At 43.9% G+C, this 25,043-nt stretch overlaps 1 protein-coding gene across 5 annotated transcripts in view; it reads left to right on the forward strand.

The window, feature by feature from the left end:
* Nucleotides 1–25,043, forward strand: part of GRIP2 (glutamate receptor interacting protein 2) — a 265,964-nt gene that overhangs the window by 124,639 nt on the left and 116,282 nt on the right. The window contains exon 1 of one of the 5 annotated variants that reach the window (XM_042016492.1): nucleotides 4,170–4,454. The exons of 1 other annotated variant lie outside the window; for it this stretch is intronic. In XM_042016492.1, the coding sequence (XP_041872426.1) occupies nucleotides 4,304–4,454 (151 nt within the window). In that variant the 5' untranslated portion in view covers nucleotides 4,170–4,303. Of the gene's footprint in view, nucleotides 1–4,169; nucleotides 4,455–25,043 lie in introns of those variants that run through there. 3 more of the 5 variants (XM_042016501.1, XM_042016481.1, XM_042016441.1) reach the window with 3 other exon arrangements.

Genomic DNA, 25,043 nt, shown 5'->3' on the forward strand with positions numbered 1-25,043 from the left:
TGTCAGCTGTGACTTTGGTGGCCTGGCATAGGCAAACAGGGCTGTGTTTCTGCATCCCTTGCTCCTTGGGATTTTCCTGCTGAAAGCCTCTCTCCCTTTAGTGTTTGTGGCAGATGCACCATACCTATGCTTTTTAAGAATTCAAGGCAATAGTGTCGGCTTCCTCCTGTTTGAAATCACTTGGCATGTCCCAGTGCTGAGAAATACTGAATAGTACTGCTGGTTAGGGAGCAGGCTCTTCCACGGGGCATAGAATGGTTCTACAGTCAGGGATGGGATTAGACAGGAGCAGGAAGAAGAGGAAGATTGCCCAGGATGAGGAGCAGCAGGAGGCTGTTCTCAGTCATGTTGGGAAGAGGCAGCTGCCGTGTGCTGCTGACTCATGTAATGACCCTTGTGCTAATGCTGTTCCCTATCATTTAACACAAAAATAAAACTGCTAAATTGAGACTGATTTGAAACATGCATGGTTTGCTTTGGAAGACATTTAATAACAGCTATACTTTAATTGTAGGACTCTGATTGGAAAAGGAGGGACAAGTAAATAGTTTACATTAACTTAGCAATATTATTCTGTTATTAATGAACCTTCCTAAATTCTACCCAAATCTTGGCTCAAATCAAACAGCTTCAGATAATTTGTGAGAAGCAATAGGTGAAACTAAGTGGGAGTAGGACATGAAAAGAGTGTGTGATCACCTGAATGGAAACCAAAGTGTTCCCAGTACTCACAGTAGTTAGTGAGATGCTTTGAAGGCTTTTTCACCTCTTAAATGCTTACTGCTTTGAGGCAGCAATTTTGGCCTTCAAATGACTACAGCAGCTTGCTGCCCTGACAGCGAAATAAATTTTGAAAGCAGTGTGAGTGCAATCTATAGGATTAACAGCCAGGCCATAAAGCAGAAATCTTTCCAAAACAGAGATCTTATGATTACTCAATCAGGAAAAAGTCGCCTACAGGACCTGAGTGGTTCATGGTGGCTTGTTGCCTTTTATACTGGCAACTGGTGAGAAAATACAGAATGGGCTGAGTGCAGGCAGTATCTGCAGTCACAGGGGACATGCAGGTTGTACCTTTAGTCCCTGAGAGCCCATATCAGCAAAATCTTTTGTGTTGCTCCATGCTGTCTTGCTTTCCTGCTGCTCACTGTATTGCTGCAGCTCTCAGAAATATTAATGAGATGAGAAGGAGATCGCCCTCAGGTGACCCTCCATAGCATCGCTTGCTGGACTGAGAGTCTGGGCTGCAGTACAGTCCCAAATCCATGTGTTTTGTTTTTATAGAAGTGGTAATGGTGGCTCAGTATGGATGGCAACTTGAATTGGTTATGTCAGTTCTAACTAATGACATTGAAGACCAATAAAGTGACTCTTAGATTGGTTTTGTATTATTAGTCTTGTTATTAATTATGGAGACATGACAGCAGCATTAGTGCTAGTATTAACCATCAAAATAAAATGGAATTGTACTCATAAATCTCATTGATTAGGAGTACATGAAGGATTACAGCCATTCTCCAAAGGAAAAGAGAGGAAATGGAGTCAGTCTGGAGTAGGAGTGAGATGGAGGTAGAAGAAAATTTAGGGAATGATAGCAGTATGCTGAAGATTGTTCAAAGAAGGAGCCTGAGCAAAGAAGAGCAGGACTAGGGCTGAAGTCTGCAGCTGCCTGGGTGGACAAGGTTGGGTTTTCCTGCATGTTAGAAGGAATTATGGACCTCACTGCCCTTGAGGCTGGCTGCCTGCCTAGTGCTTCCCGCTTCCCTTTGGGACTCTGCTGCCGGCTTGATATCTAATCTGGAAGCCACTGCGAAGGTCTTCTACATTGTGTGAGGCTGGGCCAGCACCCTGCCCATCTCCCAGGAGGCTTGTGGGAGCCTTAATGCCTGGGAAGAGCAGGTGGATCTCAAATGGTGGAGACCAATGCAAACTAGGACAAGCTCTTGCCAGGAGCAGGCTCTGATTTGGGTGCTGGCTGTGGACAGGAGGAAAGGGAAGCAGGCGCATCTGTGCAGCCCTGGAGGGGAGCCAGGGAGATCCTCGCTCAGCAGAAGAGCTGCCTTTGCGCCTGACAGTGGTAAACTGCTGAGAGGGAGGCAGTGCAAATTACCTCCTGCCCTGGAGAAAGGTGGCAGGAGAAGAATTATGCCTCAGAGTGATGCATGGGAACAGCATAATTTCCTGGGGTGGTGCACTTTGCATGATGCTGCTTGTCTGGAGACACGGCTCATTAAAATCTGGGCTTTAATAAGCTGAGAAGCATTGGCCAGATCTTGCACTTGGGGTCTGCTCTGTGGCACTGCTGCTGTGGCCATGTCTGGGCACTGAGAGTTCAGTCCTTGAAGGGTTATCCGAGGCTGGCAATGGCTGTTGCTGGTGCCCATGCTCTGCCCTGTGCTGGCCTTTGCAGGGCGTGGACTGCATCTTGCTCAGTGGTTAGAGTGATGGCCCTATTTATAATGCCTTAAATGAAGTGCAGGATAATTTAATTTGTACATCCATTAATACTATCTACTGCAGGGTTTGTACTTAATTGTATCACTCTAAATGGAGTTTTAGGTTATTAACAGGCTCTCAGTCCTGCTGCCTGGCACAGACATGTCTAATCCCACACATGGTTGCTTGGAGAAGGTCCTTTCCATTCCACTAACCCCACTGGCCTGGTTGGGTTCTTGGAGGGTTCTTCCAAGTTGGCAGTCACTGCCCAAAAATCATAATTCCTCCCTGAAATGGCCAGGAGACAATCATGATGGGTATTTCCTTGGCATCAGTGTGGGAGATAGGATGGTGTTGACTCTCTCTGCAGGGCAGAGACAAAGGGGAAACTTTGGGCCAGGAGCTACATCAGTTCCCAAAGTTTTCCAAGGGAAGCTCTTCTTGCAGCCAAATAACTTTGTAGGTTGGGTAAGGGTTGACCTGACTATAGTGAACTGATAATCTGCTTCTGCTATTGGTTCTTTTGCGTATAAGTGGGTTAATAAACATCTGTCTTAAGTTGTGTCTCATGGTCCGGTTTAAATCTGAAAGCCAGCAGTAAAGGTGTGTGTTTGTCACAGAACCATAGAATGGTTTGGGTTGGAAGGGACCTGAGAGATCATCTAGTTCTGTCCCCCCCTGCCATGGGCAGGGATGCCACCTGTTGCATTAGGTTGCTCAGGCCTTCACTCGTCCTGTCATCCACCTGACTCCCAGGCAGTCATTCCCAAGCACACAGGGTTGTTTTCCACTTAGCCTCCTGACTTTCAAAACTGTCATTTACAAACAAAATGAGTCTTTCAAGGGGAATGCTCTTCTTACTGCTCATCCATGCCTTGGTTTGCAGTGCTAGGGCAGCAGCAGCGGAAGGGACTCTGAACTCTGTCTTTGGAGATTGCTGTGGACAGGGGATCATGTCAGAGCTTCCCACACAGGGTTCTTGCATTCTTCTCAGTGGTTTGGTGGTGTCTGAGAGCATCTATGGCCCTGGGTGTACACTATAGGATGCATGTTGTTGTCCATTAAAATCTGTGTAAAAATACCAGAGGGTCATGTAAAAACATTTAAAGGCTCTAGATTATTTGGAAAGTTTAGAGAGTCTAAGCTTTTGAAACAGGAAGAGAAGCTATTGGGGTGTATTCAGTGGTTCTGCTAAAAATGTCTTGACTAGCTACTTCACCTTGCATTACCTCAGTGTCTGCAGGAAACTGGAAAAATTATTTGCCTTTTTCCAAAGATGCTGGTGAGAAAATAAGTGCTGAAAGGTGAGCAATTGTGTGAGCACAGGAAAGTCAAGGTTCTTTCCTGCAAGCTTGCACAGTTATTTAGCATTTCTCATAGATGCAGATATTATTTGCTGTCTGTGTTAGCTATTTCTAGTCTTTGAAAAGAAGCCAGAATTCTTTAAGAGTCACTGCTTTTTCTGAGCTGATGCTGGCTCTTTTGCCTGAGGAGTATTTGAAATCTGCCAGAATGCATGTATTGTCAAAAACAGAAATTGAAAACTCTATACAGGATCTGCTGCCCCTGTGAGTTATGAGCTTTCCCAAGTCATCAGGGAGAAGAAATGCCTGCTCTTGTTCTCTGCAAGAGCTGTGGATGGACAGAGGCAAAAGAAATCCCTCTCCCTCCTCCCCCCTCTCCCATCATCACCCAAAACTCTCTCTTTGGGTGGAAAGCAGCTTTTGAAACAGACACACACACACACACACAAGCGCTTTCCCAGTGACCTGCATGCTTCTAGCTGTCCCTCCTTCCTTGGGAGCTGGAGCTGCTGAGACTCCGGAGTTGGGGAGATCCTGTCCCCTCTCTGCAGCCCTGAGACCAAATGAATAAAGTGAACAAGGTTTTGAAGCTTCTTAAGAAGTCATCGAGGAGAAGGAAGAGATGGAGAGAGGAGTTGAGGGTGGAGGAGGAAGGGGAGAGCCAGGAACTCTGTGACCCAGGTGGTTTGTGCCACCTGCACCTCTGTACCACTGGTAAGGAAACAGGAATGTTCCTTCTCACCTTGCGACAATGTGCCTGTTTGATATCCATTGCTTGTGTGTGACAGGAGAGCTTCCTATAGCCAGCCACTGCTGTTGTGCTTTTTGTGAAAAATACTGGTGGGAGAAGTGGTAAAGGCAGGGAACTGAAACTCCTGGGTCTCCTTTTATAAACCTTCCCTTGCTTGCGTGGGTGGCATTTTGCACATTTGTGAAGTGGGGAGAGAAGGGAATCTTCTTTCTGGAAGAATGGTGCTCCTGAAAGTGTAGGGAGAATGTGTAGCTCATTGAGAATTTTGTTTGATACGTGTGGTTGCATTTTGAGATATTTAAGCCTGTATGTTTGTTCTGTATATTTGTGAAACAGAAGAGCAATGTGAAATGGATGAATTTAGGTTGTTGTTTTTCTGAGGGATGTTCTTGTCCATCAAAGTTGGTGTGGACCCAGGTCCATAATATCCATCCTTACCTTCCAAGCAAACGATGCTGTGGCTGTAATATCATTGAAAATGATTCTGTGTTTAGTCTGTCTATAAAACAGCAAAACAAAAGATGCTGGGAATGTGAAAAAGGGTCTTTTAGAGCATTCACTGACATGTCTCCAGCACATTTGAACTTTCTGCTGGGGACTGTGACCCAGCAGAGGAAAATGTGTAGGTCTGTGCATTTGGCCATCAGGCTCAGCTTCCTTCCTTCTGCATTGCCAGTGTCCAAGGCATGTGAAGCACTTATGAAACTACACTTAGGACGAAGCCACTCTTGGGTCTAATGTAGGTCAGTGCTCTTCTTGCCATCACATTTGGTGGTTTGTTTGCAATAGTATTGTTGTAGCTTTTGTACCTTTTAGAGGCTCACTTTTTTTCTTTCTCACACACCTAATTCTGTTGAGCTGCTTTCCTGACCCTGTCCTGGAGCATCGGATGGCCCCATTCTTGCAGGGCCTTGGGCAGCTTCATTTACAGCTGGAGACCTGGGGCACAGAGATGTTACTGGACTTGCCTAGGGTTACACAGACTGGGGCAGGGATGGGCACTGGCCTCTGAGCTTGAGGCCTGAGAAAATGCCATGATGAGCAGCACTGGTAACTGTCCTGCTCTTGGCTTCAGCTTCCAGTTGTCCTGACTTTCACCTCTCTTACCTGCCTAGGTAGTTCAAGAGTCTGAGATGTGTGTCTGCTACCATTTTTTCCAGTGAAATATATTCAAATACTTTTGCTTAAAGTTTTCATATATTTCTTACCTTATCGTTAGTAAGGAACTGATCGACAGATAAGAAAGGAAATTAAAACCTGAAAATATTTAGGTGTCAGAATGTGAGAAGGCAGTGGAAAACATTAACCAGCTTTGACAGTTTGACAGTCATTTCTATTGTTAAACCTGTGTGTATTTTACTTTATCGTTTTAATAGGAGGTTGTTACTGAGAAGGTTCACCCCCAGTCCTGAGTTTCTCAGGCTGGGAATGTGGTCCCGTCACAGCTGAGTTTTATATTCAGTCCACTTCCTTCTAACCATCTCATCTAGTGAGCTCTAAGGTGTTGACCTGAGAGATGGAATGCTTTGGTTGTTTTTTATTTATTTGGTTTTTCTTTTGATGAAAAGACCAACACAGATCTTTTGAACCTGTAGTTAATGCCATGCTGTGGGGGCAATAGTAGTTAGATAGCCTGAGTCCATCTTAGCTGGGTGTACACAGTGGATCTCTCCCTCTAAGCCATGGAGTCAGGCTGCTTAGCAGGGAGAGGAGAAGAACTAGTGCTTCTTGACCCAAAACATCCAAAACTTGCATGATGAATTCTCTGGAGAGTCTATTCCTCTCTGTTGATTGTAAGGGAAGTAAAACTGAAGGCTAGGATGTCTCTTGTGTGATGACTTTTATACGGCTTGTAAGGGTTTTGGGACATGAATGTGTGACTGTCTAAGAATTTTTTGGCTTTATTGCCTGGATATGCTTTAGGTGAAGGGCCCTCCTCTTTCACAGTCTCTGCTACTCTGCAACAGTTTGTTAGCCTGAGGCTTTTACAAAGCTGAACTGATGGCTTTTTTTTTTTCCCTAAGTGCAAGATGGGTAGTGGGTTAATGCACTTCTGCCGTCCAGGCAACAGTGATAGAGATGGATTGACAGAAAAAAAAAAAGAAAAGCATCAGTTAAGGCAAATGGGGAGAAAAATAGTGCATTCCTGCAGTTGGATTCTGTGCCGGCAGTTATTCCAGCCAGTTATATCTCCACAATAAAATGTAAATGAATGCAATCATTTATTTGGGTGCCTGGAGGCCTAGTGGTATGAAAAGATAAGCGAGCATTTTCCATTGTTTATTTGGTGGGGGTTGCTCTTCTCTGTCTGCTACTGTCTCTCTGATACCTTGGCAGCATCTAAATGTTGCCTTTATTATTAAAAACACATATATGGGAGTCTAATATCTGAAACGGATTAGTGTGGTGTTTACAGAAGCGTCAGCCAGCCCCCACTCCCTGCAGGCTCTCAGCGTTTGTGCTCCTTCTGCAGGAGCACTGCACAGGGAGCAGGAACACCAGCAGCTGGCTGAGGACTGGGGAAAAGCAGGCACAAGGCAGGGAGTGGTGGGTCTGTAACATGTGTTGTTGTCGCTGGTCAGAGGAACGAGCAGGAGGGACTGGGAATCTCCAGTGAGCTGGTTCTCTGGAGGCTGAGGAGGAGGGGGAACAAAGGGAGGGTGGAGAACAATAGGACACGACAGTGGCATTGGGATAATCTCTGATCCTATTTAGGCATATTTAATTGGCCTGTCAGTTTTTCACATCTCATGAATTTTCATAAGGATTCTTCTTTGCCTCTTGTTTTATCTTCTCATAGCTCCTTGGATTTCCCTGCGGACAGTCTCTCTGGATTTCTTTGTTTTGTGTCCCCCCCTTTCCTATTGCAAAGCAGCACTGAGTTGCCTGGCTTTGTGGTGTCTAAGCAGAAAGACAGATTCAGCAAAGGAGTTGTTTGGGAAAATCTCATGTTACTCCCAACAAAGAGAGAAATTTGGTATGGGAGGGGGGATTGTCAGTGGCCTAAACATGTGTGCCATCTATCACAGCTATTTTTGCACTGGTCTAGGGCTCTGGATATAAACCTACATCCCAATCATGTGTAATGTTATGGGGAATTAATTTTTTTTCCCCCTCTGGTCCCTTTGAAAGCTAAGACACATTTATTCTTTTGATTTTTTTACCCAGTATTGGCTACCTTAAAAATACAGAGCTGCTGAACTTCTGGGTTATGTAAATTCATTCAAAGGGATGTTGCTCAGCCTTTCAGATCATCTCTGTTAAAATCCTACCCTTTCATTCCTAAGTGATGCCAGACCTAGTTGCTTCATCCTCCCACAAGAAATCCCCCAGGCACATGATTAAAACCAAGCCATCCTTATAGTCACTGGCCGAGCTTGCCAGAATTGCTAGTGCATTTCTTGTGGCTTTGAAGTTCATGAGTACTGGGGCTTGGAGGGACATGAGGACACACAGAGAGGCAGCCCTCGCAGGCAGAGGAGATCAGAAGCTGCAGTGATCTCTGATGGACTGCTCTCAGAGCTGGTCTTGTCCTACCTGATCCCTGGGGTGAAGACAAACATCTTCAGATAGGTGCCTATCAGAGTGGTTCCCTTTCAGAAGGGGGCTACACCAATAAGAGAGTCCAAAACTGCATGGCCAGGCTGTCCGAAGGGTTTGGGTACTTTAGGGAATCATGGGCAAAGCTCATAAGAAGGGTATCCCAGACCCTCAGCAGGGGAGGAGGTGGGAAGAGCTGCAGGTGGTGGTAGAGGCCAGGGATGGGCATCTCCTACTTTGGAAGAGGCCCCTGTACCTCATGTCTGCAGAAGCGCAGCTGCCATAAAACCCTCTGTGTCCCATCAGCAGGGTGGTTTTCACAAGGCTTTTATGCCTTTTGTGATGACAGCTTGGTTTGTGGCAATTTATTGTCCTGCAGGTTTGTCTTCTCTGTTTATATCTTGTGGGTCTCACTGTACAGCAGTAAATCATTGCAAAGCTGATAGTTTAGTTTCTAGCCATAAATTCAAATGCTGGAAAGAGAGATTTGTTTATTCCTATGCCTCTGTTCTTTGAATGTGGCTGTTCATAGAGCTCTGTATGCCCCTAGGTGTGAGGATGATGTTTGGTAAAAGCGGTGATGACTTAAATAGTGTGAGGGACCTCTAAATAAAATTTTATATGGGATTGCAAGAAGTGAAGTGATTTGGACAGGACTACATTAGGGAAGGTGGAGAAACAGGAAAGGGAAAGAGATCCTTTTGGCAGAGCATTGGCACAAGGCTCTGCCGCACTGTCTGGTCAAGGTCATGGTCTGGGGGTGGTGCTGGAACACTGCAAACAGCAGTCAAGCAGCTGAGGTTAAACCTCTGAAGGTCCTGGGGCAGCACTGAGACCTGGCACCAAGTGTTCTGCTAGTGAGGACAGTATTGTTGCTGGTAGAAAGGAGAAAACCTAGACTGGGATTAATGTGTGGCTCTGAAGGAGTCAGGGTTAATAGCATCAAGGCTGGGATATTTGTAGATAAAGGCAAAAGGAACCCAAGAAAGGCACGGGCTGGAGACCCTAATAATCCTCTCTCTGCCTGTGCCCTGCAGTGGTGAGCGAACTGTAAATGAAGCCGTTATTAACAGCTCTGCTCATATCACAAGATATAAACTGGTCTATTGAGCAAGAAAGAGTTGCCCTTTTTTAACCTTTCAAAGTGATTTCCCTTGTGGAGACCAGCAGAAGGAGAAAGCTGTGCTTCCTGACTGGAGTAGGGTGCCCTTTCAAAGCCCAGCAGCTCCGATCTCCCTCTTTGCTAAGGGCATTGTGGAGCTGCATTATTTATAACTCCTCCTGGGCACCCACTTGCACATCCTGCAGTGCCCGTGGAAAGGGGATTGCTGGCATTCACTGGAGATTCAGAGGTGACTAAAAGCTCACAAATGGTTATGGTCTCTCTTAACTTCCAGCAAAGACAATTGCACAGAGAAAGCTTTTGATCAAACAGATTCAATCCATTGTAACCAAACATAAATTTTGCTGAGAAAATATTCTGTTTCAACATTTTCAGCAATTAAACTCTGCTACATTCGGACTGTTTGGTGCCAGAAATTAATTAGTTGATAATATTCTCTTTAGAATGAAGACAAATGTTTTTATGTCTTTGCTGAAGGCTAATATTTGCAAAAAGAAAAAGAGATGAGTTCCTTAAATCTCTTTAATCTTGTTCTGATAAATACACTTTCTTACTGTTAAGTGTTCTTTGAATTTCTGTGTGCCTCTTTCTCACATTTCATATAATGCCAAGCGCTAGAGAGTGCGTAAATAAGAGCTGCAGGCATCAGCTTTCAGAGGACTGGAGTGATCAGTCAACCCAGTCCTCCCATCTTGGGATCAACTGTAATAAACACCAAGGAAATGAGTGAAAATATCCAGTGAGACAGATGTTTTTCTTCTTCAAGAGCAAGTATGTGAGTGCTCAAATGATTAGAGGTGGCATCCACATCTCGCTTGCTTATAAAGTAGTTGCAGAAGCTGTGTAGTTCAGTCCATTTTGCAGCCAGATCTTGAATTTGTCTGCGGATGAGACAAGCACAGGTGAACCTGGAGGCCAACAGCTGGATTTTCTAGGGAAGCAGAGACACATACCGAATTACCTTCTCAAAATACTCTGCGACACTTGCTTTGGCAGGTTTTCTGCAGTTGAAAAATAAAAATAAATAAGCAAAGCCAGGCAGCATAAGAGTTTTAGAAAAATCCAGGCAGCATCCTTACTCTGATCCATCTGAAGCCCTACCTGTAGGATGCATCAACGCTGACTTTGGAGCAAAGTGTTTTCACCTCATTCACCTGATGATGGGACCAACCCAATAATAAGGAAATGCAAATAGAGAGTGAAAGTTTCAGGCTCCCTGATTATAAAATGCAGCTTTGACATTGTTTTTAGACGTCAGCATAAAATATAAGGTATAGACTGAATTGCAGCCTTCATGAAGGGCTGAGTCCAGCATTGATGATTAGAGAAATCAATTTGGCAATTCTGGGATGAGGGAAATGTAGGCTATTGAGGTAGGAAAATACTTCAGAAATGGGGATAATAAATTGTCTGAAGACAGTAGACGTGGGAGATGGAGTTCTTAAAGTCTCCCTTGGATGACAAAAATAAATATCTCACTTAGTAGGAAGTATGAAATTGCTGGTAAGTGCTTTTCAAAATATCAGCTGTTGGCCAAATTCAATCCATTATTAATTATGCCATCATGGTCATAATTGTTACAATTTAGACACTTCCCAAACAAATCTCTAGTTAATTAAAGGTGCAGTCAGTTCCTGGAAAAGTGAACATTGGGCCACCTCTGTGATGGTGCAGCTCTGGGTCTCATAACCACAGGGGCTGGCAAATCTGCACCTACTATCAAATGGGATGAGAAATTCAAGCCTTGTGTGAACAGAAAAGTGCTTAAAGTAGGAAAAATTAATGATGAATTTTCAGATAGATATATGGATTTACTCACGGCTGGGCTCAGTTACCTACTCCGCTGTTGGCTCCCAGCCTAGTGGGTAGACCACTGATGGGCAAATTTCCTGCCAGAGTAAACTGGTACAGCTGTTTTGCATATGAAAAAACAATGCCAGTTATGTGTGACAGTGGATTTGGTCATTAGATTTGATGATGGACAAAGATAATTCAGCATGATGTCCTGTAAAAACAGGCCAAATCCTTCAGCCATGTACACCTGGCAACTTGGACAAGACCAAGGCAAACCTGGTTGGTTTTCTGGTAGGCAGACGTCTGGTTTTGATTTAAGGAGACCAGAATACAATTCATGTGCTGTTGCCTTCGTTAATTTGTTCTTGTGAGTAAAACACCTTTACTGGTATTATTTCAGAAACGGCATTTGTCTATAACAGTTTAAAATGGAGATAATTGTACATCTCTTGGCCCATTCTTTCATTACCTCTTCCACTCAAACCCTGCTCAGTGTGGTATGGGAACATCTGAACGCTGTAGGCAAAATGAGCTCCCAAATGAGGTTTCTATAAGCAAACATAATATTAGTGCAATGTGTTTAATGATAATAATAAAATTCAAATTCATGGGTCCTTAAGACCTCTTGAACATTCTGCTATTGATTAATAATTGTTTAACTAGAAGCTTCCAATATTTTGCTTAAGAAACAAAGTAGATTTTACTGGCTGCTAAGTTTAGTAACAGCAATTCTACCAGCACAAACACCCTATTTTAAAAGCTACATGTACATCCTAGCATGAGCAGTACTGATTCTGCATGGTTATTTAAATTTTCCCTATACAACATATCTAAAACGAGGTTGTTTTAATTTCAAAGGTAAGCTGCAGGTTGCAGTGACCGAAGCCTTCCTACCATCCTTTCTGGGGCTGATGGTGCTCTGTAAGTGAGGGATTTGTGTGTTACCTTTAACTGTGTTCACAGTAAAGGACTGCAGCTGGCACTTAAACTGGGGCACAAGAACCTGCTTAAAAAGGAGATGCCTTTTGGCCTTTGGCTTACTAACTGTCTGGGCTGTTCCTGGCTAATTGCTTCATTAGCACAACAACAATGTCAAATACAGTGAGAAGACTGTTGGGAGTACATACATGAAGGCAGAGCATGACCCCTGTCTAGGCAGGCATCTGCAGTCAGCATTTGTAAGAGCCTTTCATTCTCCCCAGTCAATTGGCAGTCGGAGCGAGTGGCAGTACAGCACACGGAGATAAGACTATTTTAATTTCTTGCTTCAGGAGCCTCAGCTGCCTCCTTGGAAAGACTGATGCCTTGTCCATGGATTCACAGATTGAACAAACATACTCTATCATTTAATTATTGAAGGATGGCTTCAGCATTTCCTGGCAAAATAAACTATGGTCTTAGGCTGAATCCTGGCAACAGTGTTCCACCTGCAGGACCACTCTTCTTACTGTGGGCAACAGGCAGTACCACTTTGGTCACTGCTCTTTGGGATAATACAGCTCTGCTAAACCCATTTCCAAAAGTCAGCTGATAAAATAGTCATAGTAGGAGGAGATGGCTATGACAAATACTGATAGGCCTCAAGCTGGAAGCTCAAGAAAGGAACATAGAGGTGAATGCTTAAATTACTTGTCTTCTTAACTCTAGGACATATCTCAAATGCCATACACCCACTTGAATTGCAGAAAAGTTCCTGAAAAATCCTATGTGTTCAGCCTTCCTGCCAATCTGGGGTGAGACTTATGGAGAGAAAAAAGGGAAGACATTGTCAGCACAAATGGTGCTTACACACGGCTGCATTCCTGGTCTCAGCAAATGCAATGGTGAGAACTAGAAATTTCTCCAAAGAGCCTCTTGCAGCTGGTGCTACAGAGGGTTGAGGGTCTGGAGAAGTCTAATTCAGGGGAAATAATTGCATGTAGCTGAAAATTAAACATGGCACTTCTCATGAAGTGTCCTGGTGAGTTTGTAAAAAGTTGCACAGGATGTTCAGAGCGTGTGTCAGAAAAAGTGCCCATGGATGCAGAAAATAAGAACTTCCAAAATATCAAGGGTTAGGGTTAATAACTGAAGCCTGTTTGCCTTTTTTGCTGAACACAGTTTATAACAGACTGTCACCTGCAAAAGTTATTGTCAGGGTAATTAAACCTAATAATGCACATGAAACTTCTCCCCCCCCCATGTTACTCTGTTGGAGGCTGTGGCATTGCACAGGGAAAGCTGTAGCCACGCTAATTAGGATCAGGCAAGGTACTTGTAAAGCATAATTTAGACCATTTCCTTTTGGGAATTGTCTACTAATGAGCGTGGTTCCAATGAAATTATTCATTGTTCACGCTGTCACAGGATCATTTATTAAGGGTAATCAGTTAAAGCGGTACAGGTGTCAATGTGGGCAGAACATCTTCTTCCAAACGTCTGTTATTGACAATGTCAATACACACGGGGAAGCCGCTTCAGTCTGGCTTTGCTGAGCTGCCAGTTTGACCCCCCCCAGCCTGAACTAACAGCATTTGTTAGCAGCATATTTGATTTAACAGACTCCAAGAGGCAATAAACTTGGAGCCTGGGGGAGGGGTGAGCCCCTTCTGGCTACCCTGGTGCTGCTCTGCTTTCCACAGCAGATATGGGTGCTTCTGTGGGAAATCATATGCCAGGAAGGGGGGATTCATTGCCAACAGATAGCAGCCAATGAGTCTGTGGGATACCTGAATTTTATAGATCAGCTCATCCTGTCTTTGGTTCAAGGCTTACTGTATTGAATTTGTTGTTTCAGCATTGATCCTGCTTGCTTATCTAAGGCAGACTTTTTGTCTCCAAATGCTTTAATGCCACGGTTGGCCAATGTTATTTGCTTCTGTGGCTCTCAAAGAGCTCCCAAGCTCTTAGGGGGAGATCTGTTGTCTGTTAATTGCAATAGATTGTCTTAATATTCACTATGGCATGAATGTTTTTGAGAGATACCTTCAGATTGTTGTTGGCCAGTCTGTTTGACATATTTTTGCAGGACAGTAATCCCACAGAATCTATATGCACATAGATACTTATATCCTATTTATGGAGAAACAACTATCTGTAGTGAACTTTGTTTATTTTGCTTTCTTTCTAAATGGAAGGTGTACAATGGTTAGCCAGTTTAATGTGGTCTGATCTACAGTGATGATAAAAAGAGTGTTAGCCCAGTATCTGGAAATATCTGGTTTTATTTTTTGCAGACAATGTGCAAATACCAAAAGAAAAGAAGAAAAGAAGAGGCTGCCTTTTTCTCCCCAGAGCCTGTTTTATGGGTCTGCCCACTGACTGTACTGATAGTCATTGAAGCACATAAAAAGTAATGTAGCAACATCCTTTAAACTAGTGAAGAGAAGATGAAAATAATCAGAACAAATTCACAAAGGCAGTATTATCAGTACTTGTAACATTAATATATTCAGCCGTAACTGCACCTGTTAGTAAGGAAATACTGCCTTCTAAAATGCATTTTAGTACAGTGTGTAATTTTCAGGGTATTTATTAGACACACAGGATTTTGCTTTATTATTCCCGAGGAAGGAAACAAACTGTATGGCAACTTGAAGGGGAAAAATGAACTAATTTAATGTGAGCTCTACTTTGAATAGTTTCTGCTCCTTTAATTTTGTTCTGATACATATTTTCAAATGTTTAGTTGATAGAAGGCTGGTTTTTTTCCTTGCTATTTCTCCACCGGTTGCTGTTATAGAAAAAGTGTAATCATTGTCAGACAGATAAACACAGCAGCACATACATATATTCAGAATATTGTATATTCATTAATCACACTGTGTTTGGCTTTATTTTTTCTGAAACTTGGTGCATATTTTCATTATCCTCTTGCATTATTTGCAATGGATTCTATGGCTTGGCAGGCCCACTTCAAATACTAGACGTGATAAATGGTAATAGATTTCCCATTATACAAATGCTTTTTTATCCTCTTAGTTTAATTGCTGCATTTCCCACTCATTCTATTGTGCACTCTTGATGACCAGTGTCCCCACAGTCATTTCCTGAGCTGAAATGAGGATTAGATTTATATATGGGAGAGCAGAAAACACATTTGTTTCAGTATCAAAGAGAAACAGCTGTGTTTTGTTTTCAACTGTAATTTCCTCTAAGGTAAAACCAATTGTCTTGGGACATCCAGGCAATTCCCCTGGCTAAAGGAGTTCTCTGAGACTCTCGGAGGAGGGTAAATTGGATCTTAATATTCAGCTTTAAGTCAGGATATGCTTAAATTCTGGTGATGAACCTAGAGAGAGGATGAAATGGCATGGTTCCTCTAGTCTTATTTGTAGACTGGTACTTCAGCATCATGAAAGCAGGGACTATCTGGTGCAAAATGATATTTTAATTGGAAAAAAGAGTGTAAGATTCTCTGCTACAGCTCCAGTGAAATTAATTGGAGATGCCTGTGCTCAGTAGAGGGGAGAGAAGAAAAAGCAGCTTCAACAGAGCAAGGAATTGTGCATGGGGAGCTGGGAGTCAGCTCTCAGGCTGTCTCAGAAATTGAACATTTGGGGTCCAACAGCCCCCAAGTGCTCAGGCTTTTCATCTTCTGTATAAGGCTTTAAATACATACTTTGCATCTAAATTTATCTATAGTTAATACACACTTGTCAATGCTTTCAACTCTATATAATTTTAAAAAAATCAAGATGGAGGCAAGAGGAAAATCTCTTGTGCCATTACATCAAGATTGACCTCGAAAGTACTGAGAGTTTATTGAGTTTTGAGGGTCTGTAATGGGAATTCTTAAATTTGGAATTCGGTGTTAGCTCTCTGGGATTGCCATTTGTGTGTGCTGCTAATGCTTCTACACATCCTGAGCAGTTCTCCATAGCCCTTTCCCTGCTGGAAAGCTTTCTGGGTCAGTCTGTGTTGTTTTTCTTTGGTTCCAAACTTACACCTCTGAGTCTGAATTTGCAAAACTGTTCATGTGTCCTTCCAGCCTAAAAAGTGGGAGGGTAACCCTGGTGACTAAGTGCAAAAACTCAGTGGCAGAGCATCACTGAGATCAGGCACTGGCGGTGAATTATTCTGTGTCACGTCTCTAAGGAGACTCCTGGAAAGCCACAGTGTGTTGTTTCCACAGACCAATGGCTGCAGGCAGCGAATTGCAATTTCCAAAGTCATCTGTGGGATCAGCAGAAATGCTGGCTAGAGCTAAACTCCCAGATGTCCATCTATTGAGGGCAGCCTTTAGCCCTCAGGTATTGATTTAGTAATGAAGCTTTCTTCTACAGATCCAGAGTTTCCCTATGGGTTCCTGGAAGGCACCTCTGAGCTCCCCTGGGACCATGGTAAGAAGCAGTTGAGAACCACTACTGCTGTAGTCTGAATTCCCATAGAGAGACAGGGAAGAATATTTTGCTTATTCAGCTGCTGGGAGAGGCTCAGCTCAGCAGAAAAGGTCAACTAAAGTGCTACTCCCAGTGTGATTTGGTCTAAAATTCAGATGAAAGGGAGTAGTAACATATTGGTCAGGCAGAGTCCTCAGCAGGTGGTGTTCTCCCAGAAGAGTGTGGGGATGAGCAGGGTTGGACAAGGAAGGCAGTGAGACTTGTGTGCCATCATGAACCCTCTCTAAAGTCCTTCCGTGAAAAAACAGCGTGAAGTTTGTTTGGGAAGTTGATGTTCAACGTGTGGTCTGTGGGATGGTGGCTTTCCTCTTAGGTCTGCATGACACTATCAGTGGTTTCTACAGACACAAAAAGCTCTTTTGCAGGGAAGTTTCTTTAGCAGGACTTGCCCTGCTGGGGCTGCTTACAGTTGCACTGTATTTGTGCTGGTGCTGGGTTTCTGGTGAACTGCTCCCATAAAATTGAGGGCTTTTATCTCCTTTGCTCTGGTAATCTCTGGATTAGTTTTCTGGTGAAGTGCAAGCATGCACCCGTGTGTGCTAAGGAATAATCTTACTTTGCAAATTAATATGTTAATGTAGCACCAGATTCCCAGCCCTTAACAGTGGGAGGCTGGTGATAGGTTTAAAACATCAATGTGTGATTTTATTCATCTGGACAAGATAACAAAACAGCTCTGCACTGAAAGTACCGAAAAGGGTCTGTGCCCCCTTTAGCTCAGTCTTTGCTATCCTCCCCCCAAGCCCCCTTCCCTCTCACTCCCTCTGCCACTGCCTAAAGCTCGACTCTATTTCACAGTAATCATACATTAATTTCGAGCCGGCAGCCCCTCGCAGAGCCAGGCAGAGGTGCGGAGGGAGCAGCGGCACAGAGCCATGTGAGTGCAGCGCTGGAGGCTGCAGGAAGATGTTCGCTGTCTCGCTCAAGTGCCGGCTCGGAGTGGTGAGACGGAGGAGCAAAGGTATGGTCAGAGCGGAGCAGCTCGCTCCTGCCTGCGAGAAGGACTTGGAGGGCACTCACTTGAGCATTTACTTTTCCTTAGCTGGGCAAGAGGAAAAAAGCTACTTGGTCTGTGATAGATTTTCACCCTCTGAGCATTGGCAGACAGGAGTAGGATTATTTTAATTTCTTGCATGTCCTATATTTTTCAGATACTGGATTTTTTTTTTTTTCCCGTTGACTCTCTGGATTTTTTTCCTCTTTTCATCTGCCATGGTTATTACTGCAATAAAGTAGATTTAGGTGCACCTCAGAGTCTCATAAGGTTTCCCTCCTCCCATGTGGGAGCTGTTACTTTGCAGGGAGAAGCATTTGGATGTCGGACTCCACCAGACTGTTAGGGAGTCATGGTGCCTATCTCTCCCTACACTCCTTCCAGAAGGGGTGGGGGTTGAAAGGAGGAGAAACCTGGCAGGATAATGGGGAGAAAATCAACTTTGAGAAGATTTGAGGAACAGTAATATTTTATCTCAGAGCAAGTTAATCTGAGGCAGGACAGCTTCTGTACTCACCATCCTGCAGTGTTGCATGTGATCAGAATTGAAGAAGTTTTGTTGTGCTGGCCTGCGATCCCAGGGTCCCTCGCCCCCAGTTTTGCTGTGTGAGTGTTCGGAGGTCTCTGCACTCCCAGCTCCCGTGGTGTGCTGCACCTGGGGCTCAGTCCTGCTGCTGTTGCCTTTGATTTCTGGGAGGTTTGCATTTTAATGGAGCCTGGAGCAGATCTCACCGCTGGGAGCTCGACTCCCCTGTGCAAGCCCTTCCAGCCGGCGGCACTCCTGCAGCAGATCAAAGCCCTTTGCTGTTAAGGAAGATGACCCGCATTTTTATAGGGACCTCTAAAGCAAAACAGCTTTTAGGGGCTCAGCGTAACTCGGATGCTATTGATTCCAGACTTCACTGAATGCATAAACACAGCTTTTAGCCTCACTTAAGGGGAGAGAGACTTACATGCTGATGCAAGGATCTGTGTGCTGACACACAGGAACTCTGTCAGGACCGGCAGGTACAAAACTTTGGTAGCAAAGAAAAGGGCCTGAACACAATGCACAAGTTTCTGATGTGGACTGGACCTTAAATCTAGGGTGCAATTCCTATATGTGACTTGCCTAGTAACTAAACAAGTATTTGCTCGGATCAAGGTCGCAATTCTATGGAACAGACATGAGTATTGAGCAGGGGCCTGAGGGCTGCTTCCCTTGACATCGGTTACTGGGGTGCTACGAGAGCAAGGGAGCACGTGGGTTGGGATTACCCCGCTGTGCTCCTTCCTCCGGAGTCTGCACAAGCAGTGAGATGCTCTCTTGTGTTCTTTGCTGCGCACAAGGGCACGTCCACCCCAGGGTTACAGTCCTGCTGTGGCAGTCTCAGAGCTGAACTTATTTCAGATGTATGAATTTATATTTGGCATCATTTGCCTTTGACAATTTATCCTCATGCTTGTTTCTTTGCCTCCATGGTTTGGAGGCTTCATGGGCTTCTCTCTGCACTGTAAGGAGTTTCATGTTTGCAACAAACAGGGTGGCACAGGCAGGATTTCCACCTTCTAGAGTGATGCCTGGAAGTGTTTGGATCAAACACAGCCCTGGGGTCCCTTTTTAATTGGCAGATGCCAGGAGAAGATCTGGTGCCGTATTAGTTTTTACAGTTCTTTTTCCCTGGCATGCTCTTTTGCTAAATATCCTTAAGGAATTGGCAATAGTGTTGGAACATGAGGGGTTTTTCTTCTGCAGTTCTCCAGGAAAGTTAGGAACACCAGGCAGAATAAGTGCATTTGTGGCTGCAAAACACTGAATATGCAGCCTGGGACTGTAATGAAGGTTAAAAAAAATGCTATCCCTGTGCTACCTGATAAAGTTTTAGTGGCTTTAGTTGAAATATTTAGAATTGACTTAGATCACCTGCATTTCTTAGTGACAGATTTAAATGTGAGGATTGCTAATCCAATGCTAAATTGTACTGCTTTGATCAAGGATTAAACTGAGCTGGAAGTGGCTTTTAGGACTTGAGCTTTGAAATGAACAACCAGAGAGAGACGTTGTTACTTGTCTTCAGTATTTGGGGACAGGTGATGTTTAAAGAACATCCCCAAAAGATTGATCAAAAATAAATGGTGCCTGGGCACTTTGGTACCAGAACGAACCCATCATGACTGGGCAGCAACCAAGGACGGGAGTTGCTATGAATTATGTTTGTGAGTAATGAAACCCTGCTGCATTTCACATCCGTAGATGCTCAAAAGCTCACTAGCTATCTGTTGCATCCTAGGAGATGGTCAGGCCATTATTTGGCACTAAAAATTCCCACCACCTCTTGAAGAGAGACAGGAAGACATTGCAAAGGGGATGTGTGAAAGAGAGTGGCAGATACTCCAGCCCAGGTATCTGTTGGTCCTCTGGTCCAGGTGGTTATGACCCAGTGTCCCAAAACCGTGCTCTGCCTGGCTCTGCAGGTGGATGCTTGCTGAGGGGAGATTCCTCTGCTAAAGTGGATTTTAATTAACTGTAAGGTTAGGTGTTCAAACCTCAGCTATGGTGGCTGCTGTTAGTTTTGTGTAGTTTTAATTTTAAACATCCTCACAGAAATGAGGATTGATCTCCCTGTACTAACTGCTACTCTCTGTTTCAAAACAGACCCCTTCCCCCAACTTTCTGCCTTCTGTGCTATTTTCTTTTCCATCCCTCAAACTCTGCCTACTCCTCCCCAGCTAATCCCTCTCACTTTCGGGAGAAATTCTTGTTGTCAGTCCTCTTGGATTCCTGCTTTCCTTCTCTTGCTGAGCCCTTGAGCTTTTCCTGGCATGAAGAACATTCCCAGTTAATCCACCAGGCATTCATCTGGTTGGCTGGGGCTGGCGGCACTTCCCTGCCCACAGCTCTCAGCTGTCTTTGACCAACATCAGCTCATACAGCTGTAGGGCTCCTCAGTCCTCTTCAAGGACTCTTGATCCTCTGCAGAAGGTGCTACTGAAGACCCCCAAGGAACCTACAGTCACTTGTCCGATACAATAATTAAACTTTCCTCAGTATTAGTGTGTTTTTCCATTGGAAAAGTGAAATGATTTCTGTCCGGTCATGCTTGCCATTCAGCTGAGCTCAGATAGGACTGTTTGGGGAGGGGTGGTTGGTGGTTGTCTGCCCTGCTAGCCTCCAATTACTGTAGCAAATCAACTGTATTTTATAAATAAGTAAAGAAGCAGTGGAGAGCCTAAATAATTAACCAGATACGTGTGTCGGACTGAAAAGCAGCAAATGAGGCAAAGGTGTTCTCACTGTTTCCCCTGCTTTCCAAAGCCTGCGGCCCAAGGGGAAGGGGGATGCTCTGCAAGAGCTGGTGAGACCAGCAGCTGCTGGATCTATCAGGAGAACACACCAAGGGCCCTGGACCCCACTGCCATGGCAGAAGAAAAGCTTGGTTACTTGTTTTGAGACATTCAAGCTTAAAACATGTTTATTTTTGTCCACTCTAGTTTCTCCTAGTGTGTGGTGTGAATGATGTAATGAAAGTAATTTTGCTGTTCCTTTGTCAAAAGCTGTCATATGGAACATGCCAGGCCTCACATCCTGTAAAAGAAAATACATGTTCTGCTTTCCATTTACATACCTTTGTGTTTTTCAGCCTTTTAAGCTTCGCTGAGTCATGTTTACTACTTTCTTTTTTGGACTGGATGCTTTCTCTTGCATTTTGTTCTTCCTCTCTTGTGTTTGACTGGGAACTGAGAAAATAAATAAGCAAAGAAAAAACATCCTGAAAACCCCAGAAGAGTATGTTCAGAAAAACTGTCATATAGAGTGAAATTTTCCATAAAAATACAGTTTTAGAACAGCAGCTTTTATAGTGAGACCCAGATTTTCAAAGAATACCACATTTGGGCATGTAGGCATCGTTGTCCCTTAGATGGAAGTTACTGCATCCTGTTCAGTATAGGAAGATGTTTGGTTTTATTTCCATGTTTTTATTGGGAACAGTGTCATGGGAAACAATTCCAAGCACTGGGAACATGCTCTTGTGCCACTTCACTTTGTTTGCTGTACAGCAGTATCGTGTTGTAAAGCGTCCTGGCTGTGTTTCATAGCACGGAGCGTTGCTGCAATTGGGTTTCTGTCACAGAAAGATTTGCTCACTGCAGGAAAACAAGAAAAGTTTTGGATCTCTACTTGGCAAAGGAAAAAAAAGAAAAAAAGGGCAAGCAGGTAAGCTGCTTCCATCCTGTGGTGTGATGCTAAGTCTAGAGCACCACACAGCGACGTGACAGAGTGAAAAGTCCTGTGGAGCTTCTGCTCCTGGGGAACACAACCATTGTTATTACTGTATTTATCCTCCAGGCCCAGAGTAGCCAGCAAAACAAAGCAGATGGGCGACCAACACACAGAGAAACCAGACTCATCCCCAGAATGAAGCTGGGGTGCTGCCCCAGGACAGGTGCACAGGTTGAGCCTGTGGTCTCAGAAAGCTGAGGCCAAGTGCAATGTTACAGCCCTCATTTAGCCACCTTTTCTTTAGGATGATTGCTGCCTCCTAGGACTTATCCTTTGAAACCTGCCTGTTTCAAAGCAGAAGGCATCTTGGAGGTGCTGCCGTGAATATTTATGGGGCTGTTCCTGCTGTAGCAATGAAAACCAGGCAGTGGTGAACACAGGAAACTCCCTCAGCCCAAACCACTGAGCTGGCAGTGGCTGTGATTCCTTTTCTGTCAGCATGGCTATGCTTCAGCTCTTTCCATATCTCATTAACAACTCATGATTGGGCATGTTTTATTTATGTCTCCAAATGAAGCCCATTTTTCAGCCTGATGCTGTAGCATCCCAGGTGACTGTCACCTGCTCTGAGCACTCTGTGGTTTCTTCAGCCCCAGCTCATCCCTCATCTTCCTCCAGGCTGCAGCAGCAGAGAGGATATTGATCTCTTAGGGGGGTAATTGAATGAAAAAAGCCCCTAGCAGCCCAGGGGCAGGTGATAAATCCTTACAGGGAAGCCAGTGTGCAAGACAGTATGTCTGAGGGAGGTTAACCCTTCCTGCTGGAACGGTACAGCACGTGCTGGAATCCCGTGTGCAAATCCTACCCGGTCCCACCTGTGCTTTGGTTGGAACAGGAGTGAAAGGCCACCCTGCCTTGCTTGCACACATTACACAAGAGCACTTGCACTGGCCCTTTGCTGTGCTGCACAGGGAGTCCCAGGCTGTTTCTGGAGTGGTTTGGAAAATCTGGGCCTTGATTTTGACCCTGCAAAAATCTCAAGGGGCGAAATCCTTGTGCTCCTTGTGTGTATCCATGCATTCTTTCTGTTTTGTATATAAAACCATGTGGGGTTTTTAGGAGTGTTAAAAGCTAAATACAGGGGCTGCAGACTGTCCCATACCTTCCCTTTATGTTACTGTGATTAACAATTTGTTGTGCAGGTGATTTTACTGGGGATTTGTTTTCTCTGTGACAAATACTCCAGCTGTCTCCCTTGAGAAAAGTCTGGGATGGTAAGAACAGGTGCTTGTTATTGATCAGGGCTTGTTTATGTGGATGGATTTGCCCACTGGATGCAGGGCATCACGCATCACCCTCTGTCCCATGTATCCCCTGGCACAAGGACATGTCACAGCAACACATGGGCAGCCCCTGAGACTGGGAAGTGCTGCTGATTTGCATTTCTGGATTGCAAGCTCAGCCAGGAATTTTTGGAGAAAAAAGAATAATTTCCTTAACTCAGATGACATTTAATCTGCTTTGTCATAAAGAGGAAAACCAGGCTTTGAATCTGAAAAGGTGTATAAGGTCCACGAGATTACCACTGGCCTATCTGCAGAGTGTGTGAGCAAAGGAAATGCAAATGCATATGGTACTGTGGTTTGATAGTTGCCATTTAACTATTTTTAAAATAAAACCCAGTTCACCAAAGCTGTAAGATGGCTGAGTTCAGGGTAAATAGAAAAACATTAAAAAATATTATTTCAGAATTACCATCTTGCTGCTTATAAGATGTGTCTGAATTTTTTTTTTCCATTGTGTATGTGTCACCAGAGAGGGTTTGGATGCTAAAACCATGGATCTAAATGAAGTTGTTTTCCCTGTTTGTCACTGAGCTACTTTCCTCTTGACTCCATTCCTCACATACAGCTGTGGGACATTTTTGTCACAGTCTTCTAAGTCAGTGAATAATACAAAGCAGCTTGGAAGGCAGCATGTAAAACAGGTGAGGAAATACCTTGATCTCCTATTCCCCTGCACCCGTACAACTCTTTATCCGTAGCATTTCTTCCCTCGTGTACAGGCATCTGACTTTGCACACTCACAGGCTTGTGCCAAATCACAATTCTTCATTTATTTTGGAGCTGACAGGGAATCTGCAGTGGGTCTGTCTGGAGGCCAATCTGCTTCTGTGCCTCAGGGCCATGTCAAGGAGATTGTATTCGCTTCTCTGCTCTCTCAGTGTGGCAGTAAGTACTTTCCTTTTAATTGCAAAAATCCACCTCAGTTTGACAGAATTGAAAGTCTAAAATCACCCCATGAGTACCCTCAGTAAATTCTGTGTAATGCTGTTTTCCCTCCTCATCAAAGTCTTAAAATTCGTGCTCCTACCAGGCTGATCTGTGCCTCCAGTGTGACATCTGGAACAAGACAAAATTATAATCCTGTATCAATAAAAATGAATCTTTTTCTTTAACTTCTTTCTTCTATATTCACCTCCAAAAATATATTCTTTAAAAGTGCTAGAAGGGCAGGAACTGAAGTTATCTACAGACCGATGTTACTAGCATGGGATGTTTTATATACTTGCTGGCAGATCTGGCTTTCTATCCTGTCTCAGTGTAAATACCTGGTAAGGAAGTAGGTTTTTATTTCATACTTTGAAGGAATTACTTTGAACAGTAATAGATAAAATGAAATGAATTTATTAATTAGCAAAATATTTTAACAATGTATTGCAGAACAATAAGAGTACAAAAATAATGTGAAGTGAGGTTTCAGCATTCTGGCTTTGGTGGAGTCCTGAGATGATAAGAAGGCCCCATATTGGCAAGGTATAAAGGTCTGTGTTTTAATTTTGTATTTTTGTAGTCTGGCCAAAGAAGATGTTTCCATGACTTACAGATCCAAGCAGAAAGCTAAACAACACTGACTTTTTCTGTAGGCTGAAATTACAGTAATTCTTCTATTACTTTCAACAAATCTGGTGGCCAACAGCTGTTCTCTTAATGCAACTGTTAGCTAATAACAAGAAGTGCTTCCCTAGCTTTCTACTCCCTCCTGGATATGTTGTGCTGGCTCATTTAGCTCAGTTAAAAGGAGTGATCTGTCTCCTTGCAGAGTGTGTTGGGAGGGGGTCTGAACAGGATTCCTCTATTCACTTTTACTCTGTTGCATGAGCTACTTACACCCCACTGTACTCAGGGCAAAGAAAATGGCACTCTGTGCCTCATCCTTGGATCTAAGTCCTTGGGAAAAAAAAATAAATCCATTGTTTTCTTTTAATATGGGCTTATAAAAGCTTTTCTCTAAATGTGCTATGTTGTGCATTTGAGGCTCACTGGGTATGACATGGAGTTAGGGTTGTGTCCTTGCCCAGGCTGGCAGCCTAGTACTGAACTCTTCTCCTCTTCCTGGTTTCCCTCAGCTCCTGAGGGTTATTGTAACCTAGTTTTTTTGTGAGCGATTTCCTTTCCTCTCTGTTCCAATTGCTCTTTTTGCTTTATGGAGTACAGCCAGATTAATCATACAGAGCCA

This window comes from Corvus kubaryi, unplaced genomic scaffold (genome assembly GCF_017639235.1).
Source record: "Corvus kubaryi isolate FWS band 111438036 unplaced genomic scaffold, C.kubaryi_AGA036_p1.0 136, whole genome shotgun sequence".
NCBI lineage: Eukaryota > Metazoa > Chordata > Aves > Passeriformes > Corvidae > Corvus > Corvus kubaryi.